We start from the raw sequence: 27,135 nt of genomic DNA, 5'->3' as shown, positions 1-27,135 counted from the left end.
ATCCTCTGAGCTGAGATGTTTTTATTAGATTTTGAGATGATTTTTATTACTCCAATTTCACGATGTGAAGGGCTGGATAAATTTGTTGACCTTCTTAAACAAATTAGAACGCTCCTTAAACTAACAAAACAACACAGCATAGATTCGTGGATTGACTGGTGCTCTTTTTTTAAAGAGAACTTACTTATCTGTAGCCAATAAAGAATATACACAAACTATATCAAAATATATTTTTATAAAAAAACAATAAGTAAGCGATGGAAGTGAAAGAGAGGGAGATGAGGTCATTTTTCTTGCTTGGGGTCACTTGAACGCAGCAGAAATCTTATTATGTGTCATGAATAAAGTGTCAAACGCTACTAAGCACAGATAAGCTCTCCATTCAATGCACCAGCAAGCACGCAGTAAGATCAATTAAGAATTCATTAACTCCAAAAGGCTTTAAAAACTATCACTTGTCATGGAATTTTGAGGGAAATGCGTTAATTCTTCCAAGTTAGAAAGATTTTCGTTGAGATTGTGTGTTATGGTAATGTTTTGATTGTTTGTTGTCTCCGGGCAATTGAGGAGCGTCAGGGTGTCAAGAACGAGTTAATTCATTAACCTGCTCCCTATTCACGGTCTCGTTAAATCCTTTACGGTGCATAGTCTCTATTCTCTCTTTCAATAAACGGAACACTTTAAGTCATGTTATTATGTTGCCACCATTTTTGTGTAAAAAACCAACAAACCTCTTGTTCATTCTCGAAGCGACAACCTCGCTTCAACCTTCCCTCCTTTTCGTTTTGAAAGGAGCGATGAATGCGTAAAATACAGCGTTTGTGAAGACACCGTTGTGGTTCCATGACGTAATTATTATGATCTTTCAAGATTTCATCGTTGTGATGTCATGGCCTTCCCTCTGCTACTGATGAGTCGGGATCAAACTTCGTCCTCGCTTTGTACAACATATCTGACGGGCATGAAATTTTAAATGTAGCATCCCTCCGTAGAGTCAACTCAAGGGAAGTGACTGCGATATGGACTAAAAAGAGAATATTCTGGAGTCTTGTGGCTAGTCTTGTGATGCCTTTACAAGGCTTGTATCGATGCCATTGCGAAGAAAACGTTGGTTTAATCGAGTGAATGTTGTGGAATGTAATGAAGGCCGATTTCAGGAACGCAGGTCGCGTTTCGGATCGGATCTTCGCGGTGTTATACAACCTGTGGATTACTATCTTCCTGTTCGCCATCTTTGCTAAAGGTACAAATAATGCTATACACTAACATAGTCCCGGCACCAGCTTAAATTGACCAGGGTTCATATGGCACTGCCCTCTACAAAGCAAACACGCATAGAAGTGACTCAAAAGAATTAGGAATAGGAAAAATAAAACACTAGGTATAGATAGTCAGGTATAGTTAGTCAATAGGGGTAGAGATAAATCCGTTTAATTAGATGAATTAGCACTAATTAGTAACGCTTTTGAGCTACTGTTCGCCTGAGGCTCGAGGTGTCAGATTAACTTCATACCAATTATCCTTTACTCGCAGTAGTTCACAATGTGGAGTCAACGCCCAGCGCGAATTTCAGCGAAAAATGTGTCCTACTAGGGACTCCAGAGCAGAATGTTACACTCATGCAAGGCCTGGATAACCCTAAGATAACAACGCGGGTTCTTTCCCATGTGGGAGGTATACAAGAATGTGTGGAGGCTGCGTGCAAGCAGGACAATATCTCTCTGATCTACCTATCTCGCAACACATGCTTTGGAGTGGATTGTCATGGGCAAAAAGAGGCATGTCGGTTATCGCCAAGTTTTGATAATCCTTCGTTTGTTTTTGCGAGAGTGCAAAGAACTCTTTCTGTGGGTGATCCGTTAAAGATCGAAACAGGTAAGGTCATGAATAATTCATTTCATTTGCAGTTTTTACTATTAGAAGACGCAGCTACGGGAAATGGTAGAATGTAGAAAAAATAAAAAAAAGGATTTGTTTTCAAAAGTTGCCTTAACGAAACGAGATTGAGAATTAATTTGCGGGAATTGAGATAGGCAATTCGTGTTACGTTAAGCTGTGGCATCACAGTTCACGCCTTTGGCTTCTACACCTGTTGGTTTCAGGAAAGCACAAAATACACGAAATCAAATGTTCTCCTGGAAACAATTCTTGCGAAAATTTGAAGCGGAATCCTCTAAGATTGGATTTTTAAAAGAGCTCGGGCAATTCATATAAAAAAAAAAGAAATATCCGTTAAATTCGTTTTAATCCTATTGTTTACAGTTTAATATCACACCTCTATATATTGCTCTATATGTTTACACGTCGAAGGAATGTGACTGTAAAATGAACAACGCAAAACTCCCTACATATTATTTTACGCTTTTTAACTAACAACCAATGTGAACTTTTAATCTTAAATGTCAAGAGAACAATTTGTTATCCATTAGATTCCCCTAATATTTTTAAAGTAGTTAAATTTTCGAGATCATTTTCAAAACGTGATAACTCCGACCTTGCACTGATAGAAAAAAAGCTTATGTACTATAAGATACAGTAACCTACTTTGAGACAATACACCAATCAAAATTGAAAAACTGCCTTTCATCAGTCAGAGTTTAAAAATTTTTCAATAATGTTTCTGCCAAATCAGACTAGATTACATAAAAAAGAAAGAAAACGTTTACTACGGGATGTTGGATGTCCGTCGCCCAGAAACGTTCACATTTGGTTGATCTTTGGATTATTAAAATTAAGTAGTTTGCGTTAAATGTATTTTCTAAGCTCTTTGATGCCTTGTGTCATTGTTGCCATGGAGTCTGTTGTCATAGCAATAATGTTTGGTGTAAAGGCAATGGTATTCGTATCCTGATAAGGGATTCCAAAGGCGTTGTACCTGCTAAAGTCATGGTTGACTAGTTTTGACACAATAATGATTAGTTGTGTTCTTTACAAGGTGGTCTAGAATGACAAAGAAATAGAGAAGTCATAACTTCTTGATTTGACTTGAGAATATGTTTTTTGTCAAATAAACGTAATGTACACCGCTAAAGCGCAACAAAGTTTAGAACTATTTCAACATCATATGAAGAATCTTATAGTTTACTTTACAGAGCGTCAAGTCAAGAAACGTGCATATTCTGAAGTCGTCCAGCTGGGTTTTGCGTTTTGCCAGTTTGTTTTTCTTCATTTCTCTTACGCACGCGAACTAGTACTCTCTAGAGCTCACCCTGTGTTATAAACTGTTATACCTTTGCTTTTGTTGAAATATCTTTATGGTATTTTTTTTTATCATTTTTTTTTCAGTAAGAAAACGAAGAGAAGAAAAGATTCAAGCAGATTCCTTATTTAGCGATTCTCACGATACCTCGCACCAAAGTAATATTATCCCTGAATCAACGATCGGTACTTCTTATATAAGAACAATAGATAAAAGATCTTCTTACAGCATGGACGATTCTTCGTCGCCCCCGTATTTGCGTAAAAGGAGGCGAAAAATCATAGAGGTCCAAGATAGGGGATTCCTCTCAAATAATGATCAAGGTGCGGATGATGACGATGTATTGTTGATTGATGCTTTGAAACGCTTTAAAAGAGAGGATGTTGACGATGATGAGGAAAAGCCGTGGGTAGGAGACAAAGCCAGTTCTTTGGTTACGACAGATACAGAAGGACTAAATGAGAAGGAGGAAGTTGTTGATAAGGAAAGGCTGCGCAGATTTAAAAGAACTGATGAAGATGACGATAACGATGATGATGATGATGAAACTAAAACACTGAATAAAATTCTCTCCTCAAAATCATTAAGTAATGACAAAGTGGAAAACACGAGAACAAAGCAAGCAAATAAAATGAATCAAAATTCTGCATCACTTTCGGCTATACAAGAGACAAAGACCTTAAGAAAGGAAAAGCCAATAATTGAGGCATCGGAATCCATACATGTTACTGGGAATTTAACCAAAAGGCCAAACAAGATTGCATCTAATCATACATCTTTCTCTACGAAAAATGGAAATTCAGACAATGCAGTTAAAATTTCTGTGCAGCAAAAGTTAATTAATGCTGGGGTCAGCAGTTTTTTAATAGAGAAACAAGCAAGAACACAATCTGTATCATCAGAAAGCCATATCCAGATACCGACACCAGGAGGGACATCACAAGCTTTATCAACGAGCGGCAATTCGTCTTCACCATCGTCGTCCAAAATACAATCGTCAGGATCAATTACGATTTCTAAATCACCTGCCGATAAATCAATGGGTAAACAAAGACAGGAACAAAACGGCAAAAAACATATGATTCCACAGTCCACCTCGACAGAAAGTCGAGTTTCGATTTCGCTATCAGGTAGTCAGCCGCAGTCGTCAACATCTTCATCATCTTCCAATTCCCAATCATCGTCATCATCATCATCAGCATCAACATCTGCAACTATTTCGATATCCAAATCATCAGTAGACAAATCAACAAAAAAACAAGGACACGGCAAAGGAAAGAGCAACAAACGTATGATTCCACAGTCATCTACAGAGAGTCAAGTTTCGATTTCCGTGTCAGGAAGTCAGCCACAGTCGTCAACATCTTCATCATCTTCTAATTCCCAATCATCACCATCATCATCTTCGTCGACGACATCTGCAACTATTTCGATATCCAAATCGTCAGCAGATAAATCAACAAGAAAACAAGGACATGGCAAAGGAAAGAGCAACAAACGTATGATTCCACAGTCATCTACAGAGAGTCAAGTTTCGATTTCCGTGTCAGGAAGTCAGCCACAGTCGTCAACATCTTCATCATCTTCGAATTCCCAATCATCACCATCATCATCTTCGTCGACGACATCTGCAACTATTTCGATATCCAAATCGTCAGCAGATAAATCAACAAGAAAACAAGGACATGGCAAAGGAAAGAGCAACAAACGTATGATTCCACAGTCATCTTCAGAGAATCAAGTTTTGATTTCCGTGCCAGGAAGTCAGCCACAGTCGTCAACATCTTCATCATCTTCTAATTCCCAATCATCACCATCATCATCTTCGTCGACGACATCTGCAACTATTTCGATATCAAAATCGTCTGCAGATAAATCAACAAGAAAACAAGGACATGGCAAAGGGACGAACAATAAACGTATGATTCCACAGTCGTCGTCTGCAGAAAGTCAAGTTTCGATTTCGATATCAGGTATTCAGCCGCAGTCGTCAACATCTTCATCATCTTCTAATTCCCAGTCATCGTCATCATCATCCTCAGCATCAACGTCTGCAACCATTTCGATATCCAAATCATCAGCAGATAAATCTACCCAGAAGCAAACAAAATCAAAGCCAAGACCGGCAAAACGGTCCTACCCCCAATCGACAGATACGACACATACAAGTATTCAGATTTCTAGTAATGGAAGTCCACAGACATCTGTAAGTAGCACAAGCTCATCGACATCTACAAACTCGGGGTCATCACAATCGTCCAAAACATCACAAACAACATCCATAACAATATCCGATAAATCATCAAAAAAGTCCTCGTCTAAAGACCCAAAAAAATCATCACTGCTTCCCTTCTTAAATAAGGCAGCCATTCGTGGGTCATCACCTGAGATGCCAAGGAAAAAGTCGGACAAAGAAATAAATAAAAAATTGCGACTTAAGGAAATAAAGCTAAAGGATGTGGACACTAAAGGAAGAAAACGTTCACCACAAACCACGCAGACGACTAATATCCAAATATCTGCTCCAGGGGGTAGAACGTCAACCTCATCGACGTCCACATCTAGCTCCTCGACATCACCTTCTTCCTCGTCCTCTAAAACATCTTCCACGACGACGATAAATATAACAAATCAGGACAAATTTCAAGGAAAAAAAAGAAAAAAGAAAACGTCAGGTGATTCTAAAATGCACAGAAGGGATGCTCCAAAGCCTTTATTAGCCAACGTAAAAACCCATGAGAGGTCATCAGGATTTTCATCAAAAACCTCATTATCATCATCTCCAGTGGCTGCAAATAGCTCATCATCGAGTAAAAGACCGGATGTTCCGCAATCTTCATCGAGACAGAGGCAAGTCCATGTATCTCCTGCTCCGTCATCAACATCATCGTCATCAACTAGCACATCAGCAAATCCTTCCTTAACTTCTCCAATTATGGTGGCGTTAAACGCAAAATCAGACATGACAAAAAAGTCAATTAAACACAAGAAGGCCGCGAGCGACAAGAATGGCGATAAGAAAACCTCAACGTCTTTAAAGAAGACACAGCACGCAAGGTCAACCAAAATGAAAAAGCAAAATAATCCATCATCGAAGACAAAGCCAACAAAGCGTCAATCAGAGCCCAATGATTCATCAGTAAAATCTCCAGGTGAAAAGGACGATAAGATTCGCCGACAAGTGTGGTATGGTCCTAGGAATAACCCTAGCGGAATAACACTACAAGAAGTCGGTCCATTTTCGAGATCTGCGTATTCTGGGCAACCCTCAAGGTTCAGCCAACAACTATCACCAAGAAGTTACACATCCTTTCAAGATAATCCAATCAACAGGATGACCATGCAGCCCCAACCTGGCAGTATTGACTGGAGAACAAATCCGCAGAGAGCAATAACCCGTATTGAGTTCCCGATAACTGCCGGGGGGTACGGTGTCGGGATTCCAACACTACGACCTTATATTACATCATCAACACATGGTCCCAGTAAACCTCTCATTCCCTTAAACACAATCCGGCCATACATGGGACGAGAGACATTCCCCAGGAATCAACTACCACGGATTCAGATGAGCAATACGTACGTAGAACGAACCAGGTTTCCTAGCCTGTCCGTTAGACCTGCAGTAACAGGAATGACACCATTGATGGAGGCTGTTGTCAATAGTCGTGAAACTATAGGAAGCTACGGTAGAGCTGGCTCTGATACATTAGGTAAGTAAACTCCAACAACAACAATGAATGGCAGCATTGGTGGCGAATAAAAAAGATATAAAGGATTCCACCTTTTTTCATCATTTTGGCTGTTAACTTCAGTATTAAACAACAATATATAAGGGTACATTTTATACATTATAGGGTCGCTGTGGGTCTGCCCTTCACACAAAATACTGTTCAGCCGCTGAGTCCTAGTAACTGTCCTTTACTCTACGCGCTTAATCGATTTCGATTTATTTGTTTCGTGATCGAAAGATGACATTACTTGCCGTGTGGACCAATACCCCACGATACATAAAGAGTTATCTTAACTAAACAAACTGTCATCCCTAGAACCCAGTTGCCGCGCGGCCGTGGGGATACAGAGCGGTGCAATACAAGACTCGCAGATGACGTCATCTAGTGAATTCTCAAAATTCCATACGGCAAGTCGAGGAAGACTGCAGAACACGGCATCTTCAGGGGGTAATTATTGAAAACGCATAGGAGATCAGCCTGAATAGAAGACTCTTTGATTGTTTTAGATACGAATTTAAGGTGGAATATAATTTAGGCTAAGTTCAAACGTCTTATTATCCATGAACCGTATTCAATGCAAATGCATTCAAATGAATCAAGTCGGTTGTTTCATCTTCATGTCGATTGTTTCATCTTCATGTCTAGTGGCTTAAAATAGATTAAAACACAGCTTAAATGAAAGTACCTCCTAAATAAGTCCCTCCTACATAAAAAAAGAATTAGTAGATTGCAATGCAGAGGGCAGCATTTGTTTGTAATACAAATAATAATAATAATAATAATAATAATAATAATAATAATAATAATAATAATAATAATAATAATAATAATAATAATAATAATAATAATAATAATAATAATAAAACGAATTGAAACCAAACTGTACCATTTGTATATTTGGTTTTACCAAAGTGTTCTAACGACACGTGTTCTGTAGGTCTCGCCGGGGCCTGGTGCTCAGGTGGTGATCACGTGGACAAGGCCCAGTTCCTTCAAGTCGACCTAGGCAAGCGCAGCCGAGTCTGCGGCGTGGCTACCCAGGGCATGCACGAGCGTCCACTCTGGGTGACGTCATACACTCTAGAGTTTAGTAATAATGGCCGCATATGGGCGGACTATACGGAAAGCGGGCATCTTAAGGTACGAGAATAAAAATCGATGGGTTTACAGGCGATACAGAGTCTTTCTTAAAACACGGTAACTATGTGTTAGGTTAGAAAGCCTTATAAACATCAGAGAATCTTTAAATGAGTTATTGCAAGAGCGGTTGTGGTATGTAGCCTTGATTGCATAAAATTAAAATTCGTAACTGATTTTCTTTGTTACAGCTTTTCAACGGCAATTTCGACCAAGACTCGATCGTGACAAACCCCCTCAAACAACCAATCACAGCCCAGTACGTGAGAGTAAGGCCAAGGTCGTGGAATGGTGCCAGTATCTGTATGCGAGCAGAGCTGTATACGTCACATGACGAGCAGTCACGTGACAATGCTCGTGACAAAATTCCTGAAAAGGGGCTAATAGTGTATTTGGATTTCGATGGTGAAGCCGCTGGCCTGTACCGTCGTATGGATATCAGTAGGGCTCCCGGAGTGTGTGGTGACGTGGCGCGCATGCGTGATGGCGGGAGCGTTGCGTTAGACGGCAGTCAACTGAAGGTAACATCTTGCCACGTTTATTGTCACAGACTGTATATGTCTCTCAGCCATCATTCCGCAAATCAATATTTAAAATGGCGGTGTGAGTGCCAAATAAGGTATGGGTACCACAAAGGGGGGCAGGACGGTTAAATGTTCCAAGTTAGAAAAGATACTAAATTCAATAAAAACACACAGGTATATATTATACCTACAAACTAAGGCTTTTGTACCGCCAATTCTTAATAACTCTTAATAGTTTCGAAAAACTTACCTGTACATCTTTTTGCAGACAAAACCCGGTGCTGCCGTTACCATAGCAGCGTGGATTCGATTGGAGGACACAAATGGAGTACATACCATATTTGGCACGTCCGGTGATCACGTGGATGTGGCTGATGGTCAGGTGATCAGTAGTGGAGGTCAGTATCGACTGGAGGTACGCGACGGAGCTGTCAATTGGTATCATAGCAACAGCGATACGGGTGACGTCTTCAAGATTAAAACAGGTACGACTAAAATTTCCCGCAATGGTTTTCTTCGTTTCCGGGATCACTCTCTTTGTTTCCAAAGTTGAAATCAATGGCCATAGTCTGGGGAAATGATCTAAATGTCAAGAGCTTGTTATTGCATGTGTGGTAACCCTTTGCTTCGATAAAGATGGACTCCTTTTCTCGGTTCCTACATGAACTAAATGCTACTGTCTAAACGATTTCAGACCATACACATGCATTACCTTTCTGCGCAGTCCAACATTTACACCGATAACTTACCCCTCAAGAGGAAAAAAAGCGATGTGTTTTAAGCGAAATGTTTTAGTATAATAATTGTGTCATGTAATTATTTCTTTTTAGGGTGAGGTAAATTAACGCCAGATTCTCAGCAATGATAGTGCATTAATATTTACTAAAAGCACATATTTCACATTACTACAGAGCCAGTGATTAAAGCTAAGAAATGGACTCACATTACTGGAACCTACGATGCACATACGGGACTCGCCAAGGTGTACACCGATGGTCACGTGACTGCACAGGCTCATGGTACTGGTCAGCTTTCCGACGACTGGGGAGATCAAGCGACTGTTGGTAGAACAAAAAAGGGAGATTTCCTTGATGGGACTATTGACGAGTTTAGGGTCTACAACAGAGCCTTAGGGGACGCCGAAATACAAAATCTCATTAATATGTGTAACTACAGTCAAGGTAATAGCTCTGTTAAATTAAACACTATTGAGTACTTAATCGTGAAGACATTTTTATGATCCATGGAATAGCTTCGGGAAGTTATAATCTGTTAGAGCCATATTACTAATAATAAGAGTGAAAAGAGGGTTGTAGTCAATTTGGGAAGATTATAGTTTACTGTGGCAGAAACTTTCTTCTTGGGTACAGCTCTATTTATTGTAGATTGGGGGTCAACCTTAGAGCCTACATATGTAAATACCATTTTATTGTAGATTTCAGACATAATTAACTCAGGAATCTAAATACCATATTATAGATTGTGGATCGACTTTAAGAGCGTCAGAAGGCACCATCAACTCCCCCAACTGGCCACAGGGCTACAAAGGCAGCAAGACGTGCACGTGGCGAATCTCCGTCAACCCCTCGGACAGCATCGCGCTTTTCTTCAACTCCTTCAACCTTCAGGAAGATGGAAACTGCGATAAATCCAAGCTGGCGGTTCGTGACGGTGGGAACGAGAGCGCGCATGAGATCGGCGCATTCTGTGGCCTAAACAGCCCGCGTGTGATGCGCTCTAAGGGAGGGGAGCTATGGATTCAGTTTACGAGTGCTGACGACGGAGAGGGGAAAGGCTTCCATCTGACATATAAAGCAGGTACGAGCTAGTTACGCCGATATTCACATAAGGAAAAAATAATTGTTGCAACGAGATTATATATATTCTTTTTATTGTTTTTGGGAATCGACATGTCGATTGTTCTATCGAGGTTTGGAGTCCTTTGATGCATTCAACCCTGCATGCATTTAATAACATTGATTTTGTGAAGCCTTGCGAGGAACGGGAACTTCAATTCGCTTCTTAAGACCAAAATCCCTTTTTTCTTCAAATTTACATTTCAAAACAGCCATTCCATTCCATATCTATCAACTCCACTACCGTACTGTAAATCATTTTTATTACTGTTTTCCACAATCTTAAAGCGGTACTATTATTGATGATTAACACCTTGTCTTTCGCAACAGAGCCAAATCGCGAGACCAAGAAACAAGAGGAGCCGGTTCCTCCCTCTAAAAGCCCCCAATGCTACGTCTCCACCCCCGAACACAACGTCACCCTGACAGGCGGCATCAAGTCGGGAGTATTCACGGAGGCACCTGAGGCCTCCAGCCTCGACACATGCACACGAGCGTGCTGCCTGAAGCCTTCCTGTGACATATCATTCATGATCAGCTCAAGCTGTTATCTCGTGACGTGTTATAGCGAAGAGCTGTGCAAGACTAAGCGAGCAAGGGCTTCAAGTTTGCATCCGACCATCGTGTTTCTACGACACACGGATAAGGGCCAGAAACAAATAGGTAAGCGTTAATGTGAGATGCACACTTAACAATTAGGAACTTCGGCACTTGGACAAGAATTATGAACAAGCAGGTATGCACCCGACTAACGTGTTTTTACGGCACATACAAGGTAAGCGTCAAAGCGAGATTCACAATAAACTATCGGGAACTTCTGTACATGGACAAGAGTCAGAACAGAGAGGAATCGTCATAGTGAGATTCACACTTAACAATTAGGAACTTCCGGACAAAAACCAGGGACAAACAGGTGAGCACCCGGATACCGTGTTTTACGGCACATGTCAGAAACAAAAACATACAAGGTAAGCGTCAAAGCGAGATTCACACTTAACAATTAGGAACTTTGGCACTTGGACAAGAGTTATGAACAAGCAGGTATGCACCCGACTAACGTGTTTTTACGGCATATGGACAAGAGTCAGAACAGATAGGTTAGCGTCAAAGTGAGCATCACACTAAACTATTGGGAACTTCGGCACTTGGACAAGAAAAACAGGAAAGCACCCGACAACTGTTTTTACAGCACATGGACAAGAGATAGAGACAGATAGGTAAGCTTCATAGTGAGCATCACACTAAACTATCGGGAACTTCGGCACTTGGAGAAGAACCAGGAGGAACAAACAGGTGAGCACCCGACTACCGCTTTTAACAGAACATGGACAAAAATAGACAGATAGGTAAGCTTCATAGTGAGCACCACACTAAACTATTGGGAACTTCGGCACTTGGAGAAGAACCAGGAACAAACAGGTGAGCACCCGACTACCGTTTTTACAACACATGGACAAGAATAGATAGATAGGTAAGCTTCATAGTGAGCACCACACTAAACTATTGCGAACTTCGGCACTTGGAGAAGAACCAGGAACAAACAGGTGAGCACCCGACTACCGTTTTTACAACACATGGACAAGAATAGACAGATAGGTAAGCTTCATAGTGAGCACCACACTAAACTATTGAGAACTTCGGCACTTGGAGAAGAACGAGGAACAAACAGGTGAGCACCCGACTACCGTTTTTTACAGCACATGGACAAGAATAGACAGATAGGTAAGCTTCATAGTGAGCACCACACTAAACTATTGAGAACTTCGGCACTTGGAGAAGAACGAGGAACAAACAGGTTGGGAAAACTAAACTATTGGGAACTTCGGCACTTGGACAAGAAAAACAGGAAAGCACCCGACAACTGTTTTTACAGCACATGGACAAGAGATAGAGACAGATAGGTAAGCTTCATAGTGAGCATCACACTAAACTATCGGGAACTTCGGCACTTGGAGAAGAACCAGGAGGAACAAACAGGTGAGCACCCGACTACCGCTTTTAACAGAACATGGACAAAAATAGACAGATAGGTAAGCTTCATAGTGAGCACCACACTAAACTATTGGGAACTTCGGCACTTGGAGAAGAACCAGGAACAAACAGGTGAGCACCCGACTACCGTTTTTACAACACATGGACAAGAATAGATAGATAGGTAAGCTTCATAGTGAGCACCACACTAAACTATTGCGAACTTCGGCACTTGGAGAAGAACCAGGAACAAACAGGTGAGCACCCGACTACCGTTTTTACAACACATGGACAAGAATAGACAGATAGGTAAGCTTCATAGTGAGCACCACACTAAACTATTGAGAACTTCGGCACTTGGAGAAGAACGAGGAACAAACAGGTGAGCACCCGACTACCGTTTTTTACAGCACATGGACAAGAATAGACAGATAGGTAAGCTTCATAGTGAGCACCACACTAAACTATTGAGAACTTCGGCACTTGGAGAAGAACGAGGAACAAACAGGTGAGCACCCGACTACCGTTTTTTACAGCACATGGACAAGAATAGACATATAGGTAAGCTTCATAGTGAGCACCACACTGTTGTGATACTCACTATGACCACGCAGCCTCTAAGCGCGGCTATAAAGGTGATGACCTCACTCAAATTTTGGCACACGAACAAAAGTCAGAAACATATAGGCAAGCGTTATCGTGAGATTCACTACAAACTATTAGGGGATGCGGTACACGCATCCTATCACATACGACTATCGTCTTTCTACGGCGCATGGACACATCTACCTTTTGTACGACTTGTAGAAAGAAAATTTCACCTTTATTGCGGAAAACATGACAGCCCTTTCATCTGCGATAACTCCTTTATCACGTCAAAGAATGACTCCAATTACAGTAAGCTGACAGGGCATGGTAACGTCCCTTAAAATTTAAAACCGTCTTCCTTTTCAATTTAGGTCAAGATCAACTACTAAACAACGATGCTCTGCAGTACAATCCTACCCAACCCCACCCCCAAAGGGAACAAAAATGTCACCACACCGAAGTTAGCCACAATGTAACGTTGGTTGGGGGAATAAAGGCGGGAAAATTCAACACGTACGGCCGCATGGATAACATGGATGACTGTATACGTCACTGCTGCCATGACGACAAGTGCAACGTAGCATTCATGATTCAGGGTAACTGTTATTCGGTGGACTGTGTGGACAAGGTGGGATGCGCAATGAAGCGCGCAAAGCCATCGCCGTACAACCCTACGCTGGCGTATGTGTACCGAGGAATGCAGAAGCCTATAGCTGGTATGCCAGGATTCTTTCCATAAAGAATGTCGATCAGCCACTTCTTTGTCATTGTTTACATTAATGGAACAACTGTCTATTTGCAAGGAAAACTTACTATCCGCGGTTGAAGTCTGATACTTTGAAATCATCATACCAGCTTTGATGTTGTTACCGCAGTTAGAAAATATACATCGGAGTTTCCGTAACATAAACGGCAATAGTAAAGGTCAAATCCAATCTATTCTGATAAACAACATATTTTTTATTCCAGAACCACTCAAGAAGCCATCTCAACCCAACAAGCAAGCGTGCGACTCATTCGATGTATCATCCACCCTATCCAACGTGACCCTAGAAGGGGGAGTCAAGTCTGGCAAGTTCACGGACCGTGGAGTAGTGGGTAGTATGGAGGAGTGTCGCTCATTCTGTTGCGCCGAGGACACGTGTAATGTTGCGTTCACCATCCGCTCAAACTGCTTCCTCGTGGCGTGCAAGGATTACGATTCTTGCAAAGTGAAGCCGGCTCTCTCCGATTACTATCACCCCAGGCTCGCGTACGTCAATTGGAGTCCACCAGACGCCGAGGTGCCAGGTGAGCTCGCATTAAACCGGTCAGTGACAGAAACATGAGGCAATGATAAGCCAGTCAGTATTAGTCTAAAAAAATGTGAGGTGACGGTACACATGTCAGTGATGGTCAGTTGTAGTCGATCTTGAGGCGACTGTAATACTATAACACGGGCCCGTAAGCCAGAAGGGGTCCGGAAGAACCACTCCACTCGACTGGAAGGTCCGCTCACATGAAGGGAAATTGAGTACCACTGCAAGCTAGGGCGAGCTACTGTACCTAAGAGATAATGGTCAACTAAATGGGTAAGCGAATACCCCGCTCAAATTCCAGGCTACGGGCCAGTAACAGAGTACTCTGGTCTGGTACGCCGGTAAGCCTTGACTCTACAATCACTAAAGCCAATGGTATAATGTGTAAGACCACTCAGTCAGTGATAATCATGAAACCTCATATTTCGACAGTTAGTGGGGCGGTTGTAGTCGCAGATTACAATGAAAAATACAATACTGATCGATTTGCTAAAACCCTAACACAGCTGGCTCTAAATTCGCTTCGCTGGGTTGCTGGAGGGATACAGAGGGCATCGCCATTCCGTCCCTCGAGGGAGCCGAGACCACGCTCATGGATACGTATGACATGCGGCCTAAACCAATCGACACATGCGCAAACGCAGCCTCTAAACATGGCTACAAAGGTGACCTCACTGAAATGATTACAATTTGCGATTTGATCTGTTTTAGGTTTGGAAAGCTATTAAATCTGTTTTTATATTCCCCTTAAGTTGACATGGCTTTAACAGTCCAGGATTCTTATTTGAAACCAACCTTAATTGAAATAGGTGTATAAAATAATTACTTTCAAAATGTTTATTCGCATTTAATACCCAAACAGTTAACTGTCTATCCAAAACAGTTGATTGAAATATGGCTGATTGCTATAAGTATGTATTACTGAAACAGCTTGTCTCTTCTTGGTGGGTTGTGTCACTAAGCTATCTTTTTATATTTTTCATGTTTCTCTCCCAAAATTGTTTACCATTCATGGGATAGGGTGTGTTTCCCCTCATGTTTCTTTCCCTCCACAGTATTTCTATTCAGCGTGGCGGGATTTGTCTAAGTAGTTCCTACTGACCTCTCTTTTCTTCCCCAGTGTTTGCCATTCAGCGTGGCGGGATTTGTCTAAGTAGCTCCTACTGATCTCTATTTTCTTCCCAGTGTTTGCTATTCAGCGTGGCGGGATTTGTCTAAGTAGCTCCTACTGACCTCTCTTTTCTTCCCCAGTGTTTGCCATTCAGCGTGGCGGGATTTGTCTAAGTAGTTCCTACTGACCTCTCTTTTCTTCTCCAGTGTTTGCTATCCAGCGTGGCGGGATTTGTCTAAGTAGTTCCTACTGACCTCTCTTTTCTTCCCCAGTGTTTGCTATTCAGCGTGGCGGGGTTTGTCTGAGCGGTCCCCATGCCGAGGAGACGTTCAACAAGTTTGGCGAGTCTTCTGACTGCAAGGATGGCCGAGGAGGGAAGTTTGCAAACGACGTGTACAGACTCAACCCAGATGGTGAGCCAGAGACAATAAGCAGCCAGCCCGTTTCCGTACCAAATGTTTATTGCTAACTACAGTGAATATTAGTATCAGAGGCATGAATTGCACAAACATCTCAATGCTTTTGTGAACGTTTCACAATATTTTGCTACGCGCGCTACGGTTGCACCTTGATTGTTTTGTGAAGGAAACCAACAAGGACGCAAGAAATGAACTATAAACGAACATACAACTAATAACGCACCTACACCTATTTCAAAATACGTTGTCAGCGCAAATGGCAAATGCAAAAGGCATTGCTACCATCAAAAGCACCAAGGGACTCCTTATATTTCACTGAAAGCAGGAAAATGTGAATAACTCGTGCGATTAGTTTACTTACTCTTTGATCTTAGGGGTAATAATAGACCTTCCAGCCGCGATTGGTCTTACATCTACCGTTTGCCATTCACCATTTGCACCGACAACGTTTATTGAAATAGGTGAATGCTTCACTAGTCAATCAGCGTGGCAAAGAAATGCCTTAAGCACATCAGAACCTCCTTGCTTGAGGTTCGTAACAGTCAAAACTGTGATCCGATCTTTGTGGCCTCGGTCTTTGTGGCCACGGTAGCGCGCGTCGCATGGTTAACTTTGTCTTTGTGGCCTCGGTCTTTGTGGCCTTGGTCTTTGTGGCCTTGGTCTTTCTGGTCTCGTTCTTTGTGGCCTCGGTCTTTGTGGCCTCGGTCTTTGTGGCCTTGGTCTTTATGGTCTCGGTCTATGTGGCCTCGGTCTTTGTGGCCTCGGTCTTTGTGGCCTCGGTCTTTGTGGCCTTGGTCTTTATGTCTCGGTCTTTGTGGCCTCGGTCTTTGTGGCCTCGGTCTTTGTGGCCTTGGTCTTTATGTCTCGTTCTTTGTGGCCTCGGTCTCTGTTGCCTTGGTCTTTGTGGCCTCGGTCTTTGTGGCCTCGGTCTTTGTGGCCTCGGTCTTTGTGGCCTCGGTCTTTGTGGCCTCGGTCTTTGTGGCCTCGGTCTTTGTGGCCTCGGTCATTATGTCTCGGTCTATGTGGCCTCGGTCTTTGTGGCCTCGGTCTTTGTGGCCTCGGTCTTTATGGCCAAGGTAGTGCGCGTCGTGCTTGAATTGACTTGAAATGTACCTTTTCTTTTCATCCTCGAACAGTAGGCTATTTCGACTGAGTTGAGGGGACGGGGCTCAAAGTCGTGACGGGATACACAAATTATATATATGGTCCCACACGCCAAGGAACCCCATCTAGAAACCGTATTAAACTGAAAAGGGTACCCCGTCCAATCTAGAAATCAAGAAGGAATATGCTCATTTGTAAAAGAATTTATCATTCATGTCACGATTATTAATTTTTCAATTGTTAGCTTCCTACACACCTATTGGTTGCTGGAGAGACTCTTCCCAGCGTGCATTGCGAAGCATGGAACACACGGACACTAAGCTCGACGACTTCTACCTGTCACGTGACAGCCCCATCGAGAAATGCGCAAGTGTGGCACAGAAACGAGGCTACCCAGTCTTTGCACTGCAGAATGGCGGGGAGTGTTACAGTGGACCTGGGGCCGAAACAGAGTATACCAAGTTTGGTGTGTCACGTGACTGCAGAGGAAAGTTGGGTGGACCATATGCGAACAGTGTCTTCCGACTGATAGGTAAATACAGCAAACTCTAAATGCTACGCACTTTTTGAAATTCGCAATTTCCACGCTAAATTCGTACTATGGCGGAAATAGATACCTAGCATGATTCACCTGTGCATTAATTAAGTGGTAATTATCGGGGTATTACGGTCTACAATACTCAGTACATATTTGGTTTTTGCTGCCCAAGGCCGCACGTTCTCTGTTCATGTATTGATATATATTGTTTTCGCATAGTGATTTTATAGAAAATAAAGGTAAACCAGAAACAAAAAACAAAATACATATATATATAGGGATTGCTGTCAAGTTTCCATGACCGACAACTTTACCCTTTTTCAGGAAAATTCGATTCCGAGAATGTTCCTACCATCGCTAACACGACAGACTCGGATGGCTCTACAAAACAAAGCATGTCTAAGCCAAACGCAAGCGGGACTTTCGTCGTCGACAAAGCCCCGGCAAGTGACGAACCAACACCGACAAATTCCGGGGTTTCTTCGAGCGGTACCGGGAGCTCAACCGACGAGTTATCAAGCATGCAGGAGGACTTTGTTACAATGCAAAACGGAGTCCCGAAGCGTATCCACTACACTGCTGGCCCGATACACGAAAACGTCACGCTGAAATACGGAATTAGCTCCGGCAAATTCATGGACCAAGGCAGGGTTCGAACTATCCACGAGTGCATCCGAATGTGCGGCCGACAGCCCGATTGTGACCTCGCATTCATGCTTGGTGTCCAGTGCTTCTCGGTTGGGTGCAAATCCAAGTCGCTATGCGTCACCAAGCCGGCGTTCTCGGCGTTTTATAATCCCAAGATCACATTTGTCACGCACAGGAAAGTCTTCGAGGCCGGTGAGTAGATAAAGCAGTATGTTTAGAACAGCACAGTAGCTCCAATCAACACAAGGTGACGTGCGTGACAGTTACAGTGACTTGCGAGTGCGACACATTGTATTCTGGGTACCAGAGGCTAGAGGTACCAGGGTAGACACGTTCTAGGTCACTTTTATTCTTTGGCGCGTAAGGTGTCTAATGTTATAAGTCAATAATTTGCACTGATTAGTGTGACCAATGGTTTCTGAAACACATATAAGTGAATAATACGAGAGTATGTGTGACTGTGCTATACATCAAAAATAGTCTATGCGCGGACTTTTCTTCGCAGGCTTAAGCATGACTTATTCGACATGTAAATCTCCTAAGTAACTTTTGACTTTTAATGGATTGTGGGACTTACGAGATTTGGTTGACCGTTTTATGCAGCTATAATATTACGAGCTCGCTATCCAAAGTTTATAGCCCCAGTTATCATATCTAATTGATCTAATTACTTTTTTCTAATCCTAGTCTCCTCGCATAAGCGATGTCAGTCCAGTTTTATAGAGAATGACGTTACACTACAAGGAGGCATCAACGCCGGCAAATTCACGGACCTCGGTCAGATGACCGATATGCGAGAATGCGTCCAGCGGTGTTGTGCCAAGAGCACATGCGACGTAGCGTTCATGCTGGAGGACGAATGCTATGGCGTTAGCTGTATTAGTAATACACTTTGCAAGACACGGCCCGCTAGGAACCCCGGGAGATATAAGCCGAAAGTGGCTTATGTCTACCATGACGGTAAAGGGCTGGATAGCGCAGAAGGTGAGTGGACAATTCGAGGAATCATTCCAGGAATTAGAGAAATTTCAGGAGAAATTAAATTGTAATTTCAGGGTAGAGAATTTCCAAGAGTGAAGAAAAATTAATATGAGAATTTCCAGGAGAAGAGCATTTAAGATTCCAGAAGTAGAGCAGTTTAAATTTCAGGTGTAGAGAATTACCAATAGAAGAGATATTCAAATTCCAGGAGTGGACAATTCCCAGGCGAAGAGAATTCCAAGTACTTAAGTAATTCCAACTTTTGCACTGAAAGGTGTACCACAGTGACAACTAAGATTTTCGGGGAGGTAGGGCGAAGGCAATCAAACAATCAGACCGTCCATACGAAGTGATATATTCAAGGCTCAAACTATAACTCTGACTGCATAAATAATCTCCTAAATACATTGCTAAATCGTCATTGTCTCTTTAGAATTGACGAGAAACGACACTGCTACTCGCACGAGAGGAAGCCACTACAAACTGTCAAATAACTTGAAAAGCCTGTCAAACCTGTCTGATGACCTGAAAAACCTGTCAAACCCGACTAACGGCCTTAAAAACCTGTCAAACCTGACTGATGATCTACAGCACCTATCAAATCAAAACACCCTGTCAAACCTGAGTAATCAGATGATGTTTAAGGCATCGTCCCAGCATCTAACACCGCTAAACATCCAGCCCAATAATACTATTAGCGCCATTGACCCAGACCACAACACTACAGATCTTGGCAAACTTAAATTACTGACAGCATTACAAATGACCGGAACGATGACCAATGACCAATCACTTAGTACTGATAACAGCATTAGGAAATGGGACAACAATTTCGGAAACTCCCAAAATGTTACACACGACACGTATGATAAAACATCTCGAGCGAACCTAAGTCTAAGCACGATTCAGATGATGAATGCTACTAACACTAAGGAGACAAATTTACAAGGACTTTGGATGCCTATAAAACTACTGCACGAAGATACAGCTATGGGAGGCACGGGGTCTAAGAAAGCAGCAATAAAGAATTTAAACGACTATTCAATTAAGATGCCTGTAAAGGGCATGTATCTGCATCGGGTTGACCATACTAGGAGGCCAATGGAAAATGAAACGGTCGTATTAAACACAAAAACAGACAACGAAGAGGCCTCTAAGAACATAAACGCAGGCATAACAATCTTCCATGACTTAACGAAAAACGCAAAAGTCATTGGGTCGCCACCTGTCGTAGATAACATAACAAGAGACGCAGCGACTGACGCTAAGAGCATAAGCACAGATGTTAAAACTATTTATGACTTAAAGGGAAACGCAACAGTCGCTATGACGCTACCTATCGTAGGAAACATAACAAGAGTCGCAGCGACTGCTAAGAACGTTAACGCAGACGTAACAATCGATTTAACAGGTAACTTAACAGGTAATGCAACGACTACTAATAAACGGGTGAATCTGAACGCAAGACCAGTGGGAAACATAAACATGGTCTTAGGAAGCTCAATTAATACAGCAACGACTAAAAACAAAGACGTTAAGATCGCACAACACTTAGCAAGAAACGTAACGACCGGTAGAACGCATTCCGGAAACAAGCAATACTTGGACAGCAGCACACAAAACTCACCCTTGACTGGACCTATACGTACTAGCAACCTCACTAACACCCATCCACCGACAGAGCCAACAGCAACGGAGAGCCCCGCTAACAAGCTTCAATCATTTCTAGCGATCAATGTCAGCAAGACCGAGGGCAGCGCGATGTCACCCACAGGGTCCCCGCCCAATGATACACACGTCTGCTGGGACAGTGACGTGCTTTATAACCAGACGCTGATTGGTGGAATTAACGCGGGAGTTTTCACGGACAATGGAAAGGCGTCCACGATGGATCTGTGTATGCAGTTTTGTTGCAAGCGTAAGGATTGCGACTTGGCGTTCATGATCGAGGATGATTGTTACTCTGTAGCGTGTAGCAGTACGAGGTCGTGTAAGACGAGGAAGGCAAGGCCTACGCAGTTCTATCCACGCATCGCCTTCACGCGTAAATTCCGAGGTAAGTACGGAACATTGATTATCGAACATTGATTTACTACTTATTAATTACATAATCGGCACTGGCCGAATACTACTTCCCTGCGCATCCCCTAGGTACGGGCCTTACATTTTATTCGACAATATCGTCGTCATTCCTCATAATCACTATCGTTACTATCACCATCATTATCATCACCATCGCCATCGCCATCGCAATCGCCATCATCATCATCATCATCATCATCATCATCATCATCATCATCATCATCATCATCATCATCATCATCATCATCATCATCATCATCATCATCATCATCATCATCATCATCATCATCATCATCATCATCTACAAATGGAATTTGATTGTCTAATGTATGAAACTGAAAAATACCCCGAATTTTTTTATACCTTTTTAGGAGAAGCGTCGAAGGCAGTTAGTGGTTTAGTATCAGGAGACACCATCACGCCCGAAACAGCGAGCAGCGATGACGCAGCGGACAGCGGGAAGCCTTCACCCACCACCGAGCCAACGGCTGGTAAGCACACGATGCATAATGAAGTGCAGAGAAAAAACACTCAACAGTCACCCCTTTGGCGAGTTCGACCTCAAATCCCTGTTTTCAGAATAAAAACATTCTAAAAAGGGGGATCCCTGAAAAATCACCATGGAGGTAATCCGCTTATCTGAGGGGTAAAATACAGCATTTTAGTGAATAGCAAGTATTGTCTGGCTTAAATACCACTTAATTGTACTAACCATAACGACCTCATGTCAGGCATGAGTGTAAAGCAACCAATCAAAGTCCATCATTCCTGCTCGGCCACCCCAATCAAGTACAACGTCACGCTCCGTATGGGCCTTCACTCGGGTCTCTTCACCAAAATGGGACGCGTAGACAGTATGGACGACTGTATCGAGCTCAGCTGCAAGAAAGACAAGACGGACGTCGCCTTCATGATGGGGCAGCATTGTTACTCGGTGCAGTGCTACAGTGAAGACCTGTGTAGGACGGAGCCTGTCTATGGGACTACCATTTCGGGGCTTAACTTGACGCCGGCAGTATCGTTCTTGAGGAATAACCCTGGCACTAGCGGCACAGAGCTTGGTAAGGGAACTCGAGGGGTTAATACGCTACTGCACATTTTTTTAATGGCATCTCTCTCGTGTTATAAGAAAGATTCTAGTTAAAAATTAAATCAGGAACTTTTTCATGGCATCATCTGGCCGAGACGCAAACAAATTATTTTCATAACACCAGCATCTTACCTAGAAGATTACATTCGCGTGTAGATGTCATGTTAAGTGATACGAAATACCGTGAAAGACCTAAGAGAAACATAGAAAAAAAGAGAACGTTGATGAGCCATTTAGTTTGCCCCCAGAGTTGTCAGTTTAAAGTACTTCAACGCCCCTTAAACTTACTTGGCAACACTGTTTAATAAAACTAAGATGATTTGTTCTGACAGCTTACCAAGACAATCCCCGAGAGCAGTGCCTCGGTTCCAGCATCACCTACAACGTCACCCTCAGAGGAGGCATCAAAGCAGGTATGGCAAGGGCGAACCACATAAACAAGGCTCGAACCGTGCCTACAGCAACTAGTTATGAAACACATTTCAGCAGTATTTAAAAACACAGCCTGGAACTAGCATTTAAGTAATTAGTATACTGAGAATGTCGAGTGCAGTGAGTGAGAAGCAGAAAGGTAAAGCGTGCCATCAATAAACCTTGCATGCTTGCCCTTCATGGAAATAACTTTTTAGCAGAGCGACTATTCGTTGTCCCCCTAGTCTCCATTGTAGCGCTTTAGACCCAGTAACTGGGGCTCAAGGGCATTCTAGTGTGGCGAGTCCAGACCGGTTGAGAGGGAGACTTGTGTCCCCCAAGGCTAAGTTCAAACGCCGTATTATCCATGAGCCGTATTCAATGCAAATGCATGCAAATCAATCGAGTCGATTGTTTTATTTCCATTCGCATGCATTTGCATTGAATACGGCTCATGGATAATACGACGTTTGAACTTAGCCCAAGCCTGACAAAACATAAAAAGTATCTCTCGTTCTTAAGACAATAGCTATCTTTACAAAATGTATACACACACTTTGTCCACACCTAGGTAAGTTCCGCGAGCAAACAGACGTACGGAGCATGCGCGACTGTGTCTCAAAGTGCTGTGACGAGTCCTCATGCGACCTGGCCTTCATGTTCGGCGAGCGCTGCTATTCGGTCACGTGTCAAAGCGAGAAGCTCTGTCAAGCGGTGATGGCGAAACCGACCAATCTCCAGCCCAAGATATCCTACCTCAGCAAAAACTACGGCGGTGATAGAGGTAAGGAAGAGCTAGGACGAATGGGGGAGCTCGCCTTGGAGATTTCTAGGTGTTTTTCATTTTTCGTTTGGATTTACTAGACGATAGTAGAGATGGTAACTGTTAATGGTGGGGTAATAAGTTGTTGAGAATTTCAAGAGGGGTTACACATCGTTGTAAAATCCAGAACGCTAAGCGGCTTAGGATTGTAATAGGGATATTATCTTGGCTGTTGGTGCAGATTACATAAAACGTTTAAAAACGGGTGTATATTTTTTCTCTTACTTCTGACTTCTTGTGGTCGCCTTTAATTTGGCAGGCATAAGCCTGGCAGAGACGGGTTTAGACACCAAGCAGCCAACTTGCAAGGAGGACGACATCGCGCGCACTCACATCGCGAGAAATAAGACTCTCGCTGGCGGACTTGAGGCAGGAACCTTCAAGTTCTTGGGGAAAGTCAAGTAAGTACATTGGGCTTTAGGCAGGAATCTTCAAATTATTGGGTAAAATCAAGTAAGTAGATCGGGCTTTAGGCAGGAAACTTCAAATTATTGGGTAAAATCAAGTAAGTACATTGGGCTTTATGCAGGAATCTTCAAATTATTGGGTAAAATCTTCAAATTATTGGGTAAAATCAAGTAAGTACATCGGGCTTTAGGCAGGAACCTTCAAATTATTGGGTAAAATCAAGTAAGTACATTGGGCTTTATGCAGGAATCTTCAAATTATTGGGTAAAATCAAGTAAGTACATCGGGCTTTAGGCAGGAATCTTCAAATTATTGGGTAAAATCTTCAAATTATTGGGTAAAATCAAGTAAGTACATCGGGCTTTAGGCAGGAACCTTCAAATTATTGGGTAAAATCGAGTAAGTACATCGGGCTTTAGGCAGGAACCTTCAAATTTTTGGGGAAAGTCAGGAAAAGTACATCTGGCTTACAGCAGGGACCTAGAATTCGACACTAAAATTAATCTCCTGAAGATTACGTATTTTTTTGCGCAGAGCGATGAAGAGCTGTATGCGCATGTGCTGTGCGCTCAGGTCATGTGACGTGGCGTACATGTTCGACAGAAATTGCTTCTCGATCTCGTGTTTTTCCCCGGACTTATGTCACGTGACGGACTTCCCGACATCCAACGGGGACGTTGAAATCTCCACCATGGTCAAAACCGTTAAGAAGGAGAAGTTGCCTGAAGAAACACGTAAGTTGAAAGGAAAACAGTTGGTGTGTTAGCAAAAAAAAAAACGGTAATAGGTGGTATTGAAATAAAATATATATCTATGTGATACAGCTATGTAGAGATTGGTTGAGATATACGGCTCGGAAAAGGTCTTTTGCTGCATTGACACCAAAACCATGTTTAACTAAACAAGGTTTTTCTTCGCCTGATAACTCGCCAAGTTTCTCATTGTGTTGAATTGTTACTAGCTAAATGATCACTTAGTAACATGTACAGGTTCTGCCCACTCTTGAGAAATTGAAACCAGTTTAATTGAACCACCTTTAAACTGGTTTAAGTGCTGGTGTGAATGCGGTATATAATATGGCAGCGTGGGAGAGGAGTGTTTCTCTAGAAAGTTTCGGTCAAAATGTCACCACAGCCTTGAGAAACTTAGTCGTTTACAACTATCAAACATTTTTTTGTGAAACACGTATTATTTGCCCAATAACAATAATAATAATAATAATAATAATAATAATAATAATAATAATAATAATAATAATAATAATAATAATAATAATAATAATAATAATAATAATAATAATAATAATAATAATATAGCTAACCTTGTGTCTTTCAAAATGGACAACACCTTTATTTTCTTAACCTTCGCACGTTACCTTCTACCCCACTCTACTCGCTGGATACAGCATGTCAACACTGCCTTGGTACTCTAACGTGTTTCTGTATCATTTCAGACTCCGTCATCGTGTACATTGTAGTCGGCGCTGTGCTCCTACTTGCAGGCGTGGCGGGAATAGTTTGGGCCGTCTGTATGTTCCTTAGGAGGTACGAACTGCTGGAATGCCGCGGTAACCGTTAAAGAGAAGTGAAACTATCCGAAGAACGAATAGTTTTGATTTCGAGGACCAAACGGGAATAGGGTGGCGGAAGTCAATGTAAGGGGGTTCCCTGGGTGAAATAATCTACGCTTTTTTAGCCTTTTGGGGATATCATGGGGATATATTATGCATACTTTCAGTTTAATGTTTCTTTAGCAGACATCGCTTGAAGATGCGGCACCAGCAGAGGAGAGATAGCACGTGATCAACACATGACGCCTGATGTGAAACCAAAATCACGTGAGTGCAATGTCTGGCCTATATATTTTTTTAGGGATTTGCACTCCATTAGCCCTTTCATGAAAATTGTCCCTCATTAAGCTGCTCCTGTTCAGTAAAAAATGCGCAACAGAATATCACGAGCTCCGTTTCCTTATGTGATAATGATAACTTTTAAAACAAGAAGCTGTTTAAAAATGCACGATGTTCAAATTCACGATTGAAATTGATTTTTCAGAAGATACGCACCTAACCGGAGCCATCTCACAACCTACTCCAGCGGCGCCACCACAACAAGCGCATCTCAGTGACACCTAACAGCGCTCTACATATGTACAGTTAAGGAGACAAATAGAACAGATCGTAGTGTATAGACAGGATATACAAAGTACACGCCTTCCAGCAACACACCATATAAGAACATTCAAGCAACGGTGACAACGGCGTCATGGAGAACGTGATCCAAAATATTCGTCCATGCTTAGCGATCAATTCTCAACTTTTAGTCCCAAATACGCAAAGATAAACTCAAACTTGATTTCCACAAAGATAGTTTCGCTACAGCGAGTCCATACTCGTCCTTGCAAGAAGATTTTTCCCATCGAGGTCAGAGGGAAAGCGGTTGGGATGTATCTGAGCGCGTTTCACGTCTGGCTATTTGAAATTTCCATTTTTTCTGACATCATTGCCGTCCCTGATGCCGTCGTCGTTGATCAATTCCCTGTTACTAGGATGCAAAGTCTCTGAGCTTTTGCTCACAAAGTAACAACTAGGCGAAATACTGTTGTAGATAAAAACTATACACATCGTGTTTGAAGCGGAAACAATCATTCCCAAATCTAGAATTTGCAAGTGACATTAGATCAATAAGACATACATGCGAGTTTTTGCATGATAACGCTTGATTGGTCAATAAAATTGTGGCTTCGATCACTGCATGATTTCAGTAGATACCTGCATGATTTCAGAAATCGATTTTTTATATGAGTCTGACGCAGCTTGGCAAAGTAGGCAATGATTGGCTACAAGGTCACGTGACGAGTATGGGTGACTTCTACAGTATGTAACTTAACGAAGTCCAGTTTTAATGGACGTGAAATTACAACTCATTGTAAATTCCGTATTAAAAATTTGAGTATCATTTTTTTAATAAAGATCTTCCACAAACATTAATCGTGTAATTTTGAATATGAATCATATAGTATTTTAATATTCTACATATTTCAATTCAAGTTCATATATAGTATTTCTAATTAATGTTAATGTTCGGAATTTGATTGTCAGATGTTAACCCTAGCCAAAAATATTCTCGATTCCCTACTCCTCAATACCCTACAAAGTGTTATAGTGATAAAGATGGGGAGACATTGCTGGCATTGCATTTGAGAAAGGGAAAA

At 42.2% G+C, this 27,135-nt stretch overlaps 1 protein-coding gene across 5 annotated transcripts; it reads left to right on the top strand.

Annotated features, from left to right (window-relative positions):
• Positions 1-718: 718 nt before the first annotated feature.
• Positions 719-26,907, top strand: LOC5518116. Of its 5 annotated transcripts, none has more exons than XR_007313846.1 (28): positions 719-1,243; positions 1,534-1,875; positions 3,286-6,912; positions 7,249-7,380; positions 7,871-8,073; positions 8,262-8,591; positions 8,863-9,079; positions 9,506-9,775; positions 10,074-10,412; positions 10,781-11,113; positions 13,381-13,725; positions 13,979-14,299; positions 14,814-14,972; positions 15,691-15,831; positions 17,186-17,473; positions 17,804-18,319; positions 18,815-19,111; positions 19,542-20,519; positions 20,838-21,164; positions 21,562-21,681; positions 21,922-22,251; positions 22,613-22,693; positions 23,263-23,475; positions 23,774-23,915; positions 24,457-24,656; positions 25,376-25,576; positions 25,676-25,759; positions 25,977-26,907. XR_007313846.1 is itself a non-coding variant. In XM_048733049.1 (28 exons), the coding sequence occupies exons 1-27, from the start codon at positions 1,126-1,128 to the stop codon at positions 25,722-25,724; spliced, it is 10,506 nt and encodes a 3,501-aa protein (XP_048589006.1). In that variant the 5' UTR covers positions 719-1,125; the 3' UTR covers positions 25,725-25,759; positions 25,977-26,907. The 5 variants fall into 5 exon arrangements, 4 of the variants coding, with proteins under 4 accessions (XP_048589006.1, XP_048589004.1, XP_048589005.1 ...); XM_048733049.1 differs by having other exon boundaries at positions 1,537-1,875; positions 25,376-25,466; XM_048733047.1 differs by having other exon boundaries at positions 25,376-25,466.
• The last annotated feature ends 228 nt before the right edge of the window (positions 26,908-27,135 follow it).

This window comes from Nematostella vectensis, chromosome 9 (assembly GCF_932526225.1).
Source record: "Nematostella vectensis chromosome 9, jaNemVect1.1, whole genome shotgun sequence".
NCBI classification, from domain to species: domain Eukaryota; kingdom Metazoa; phylum Cnidaria; class Anthozoa; order Actiniaria; family Edwardsiidae; genus Nematostella; species Nematostella vectensis.
Note: the sequence above shows the minus strand (reverse complement) of the source record. Positions and strands in the feature narration are given on the sequence as shown.

Bases quoted from the DNA above. Each gene is read 5' to 3' on its own strand.
- LOC5518116 (XM_048733047.1), top strand. From the start codon at position 1,126: ATGTTGTGGAATGTAATGAAGGCCGATTTCAGGAACGCAGGTCGCGTT. The intron at 8,074-8,261 runs GTACGAGAATAA...TCTTTGTTACAG, and splicing joins CGGAAAGCGGGCATCTTAAG to CTTTTCAACGGCAATTTCGA. The intron at 22,252-22,612 runs GTAAGGGAACTC...TTGTTCTGACAG, and splicing joins CACTAGCGGCACAGAGCTTG to CTTACCAAGACAATCCCCGA.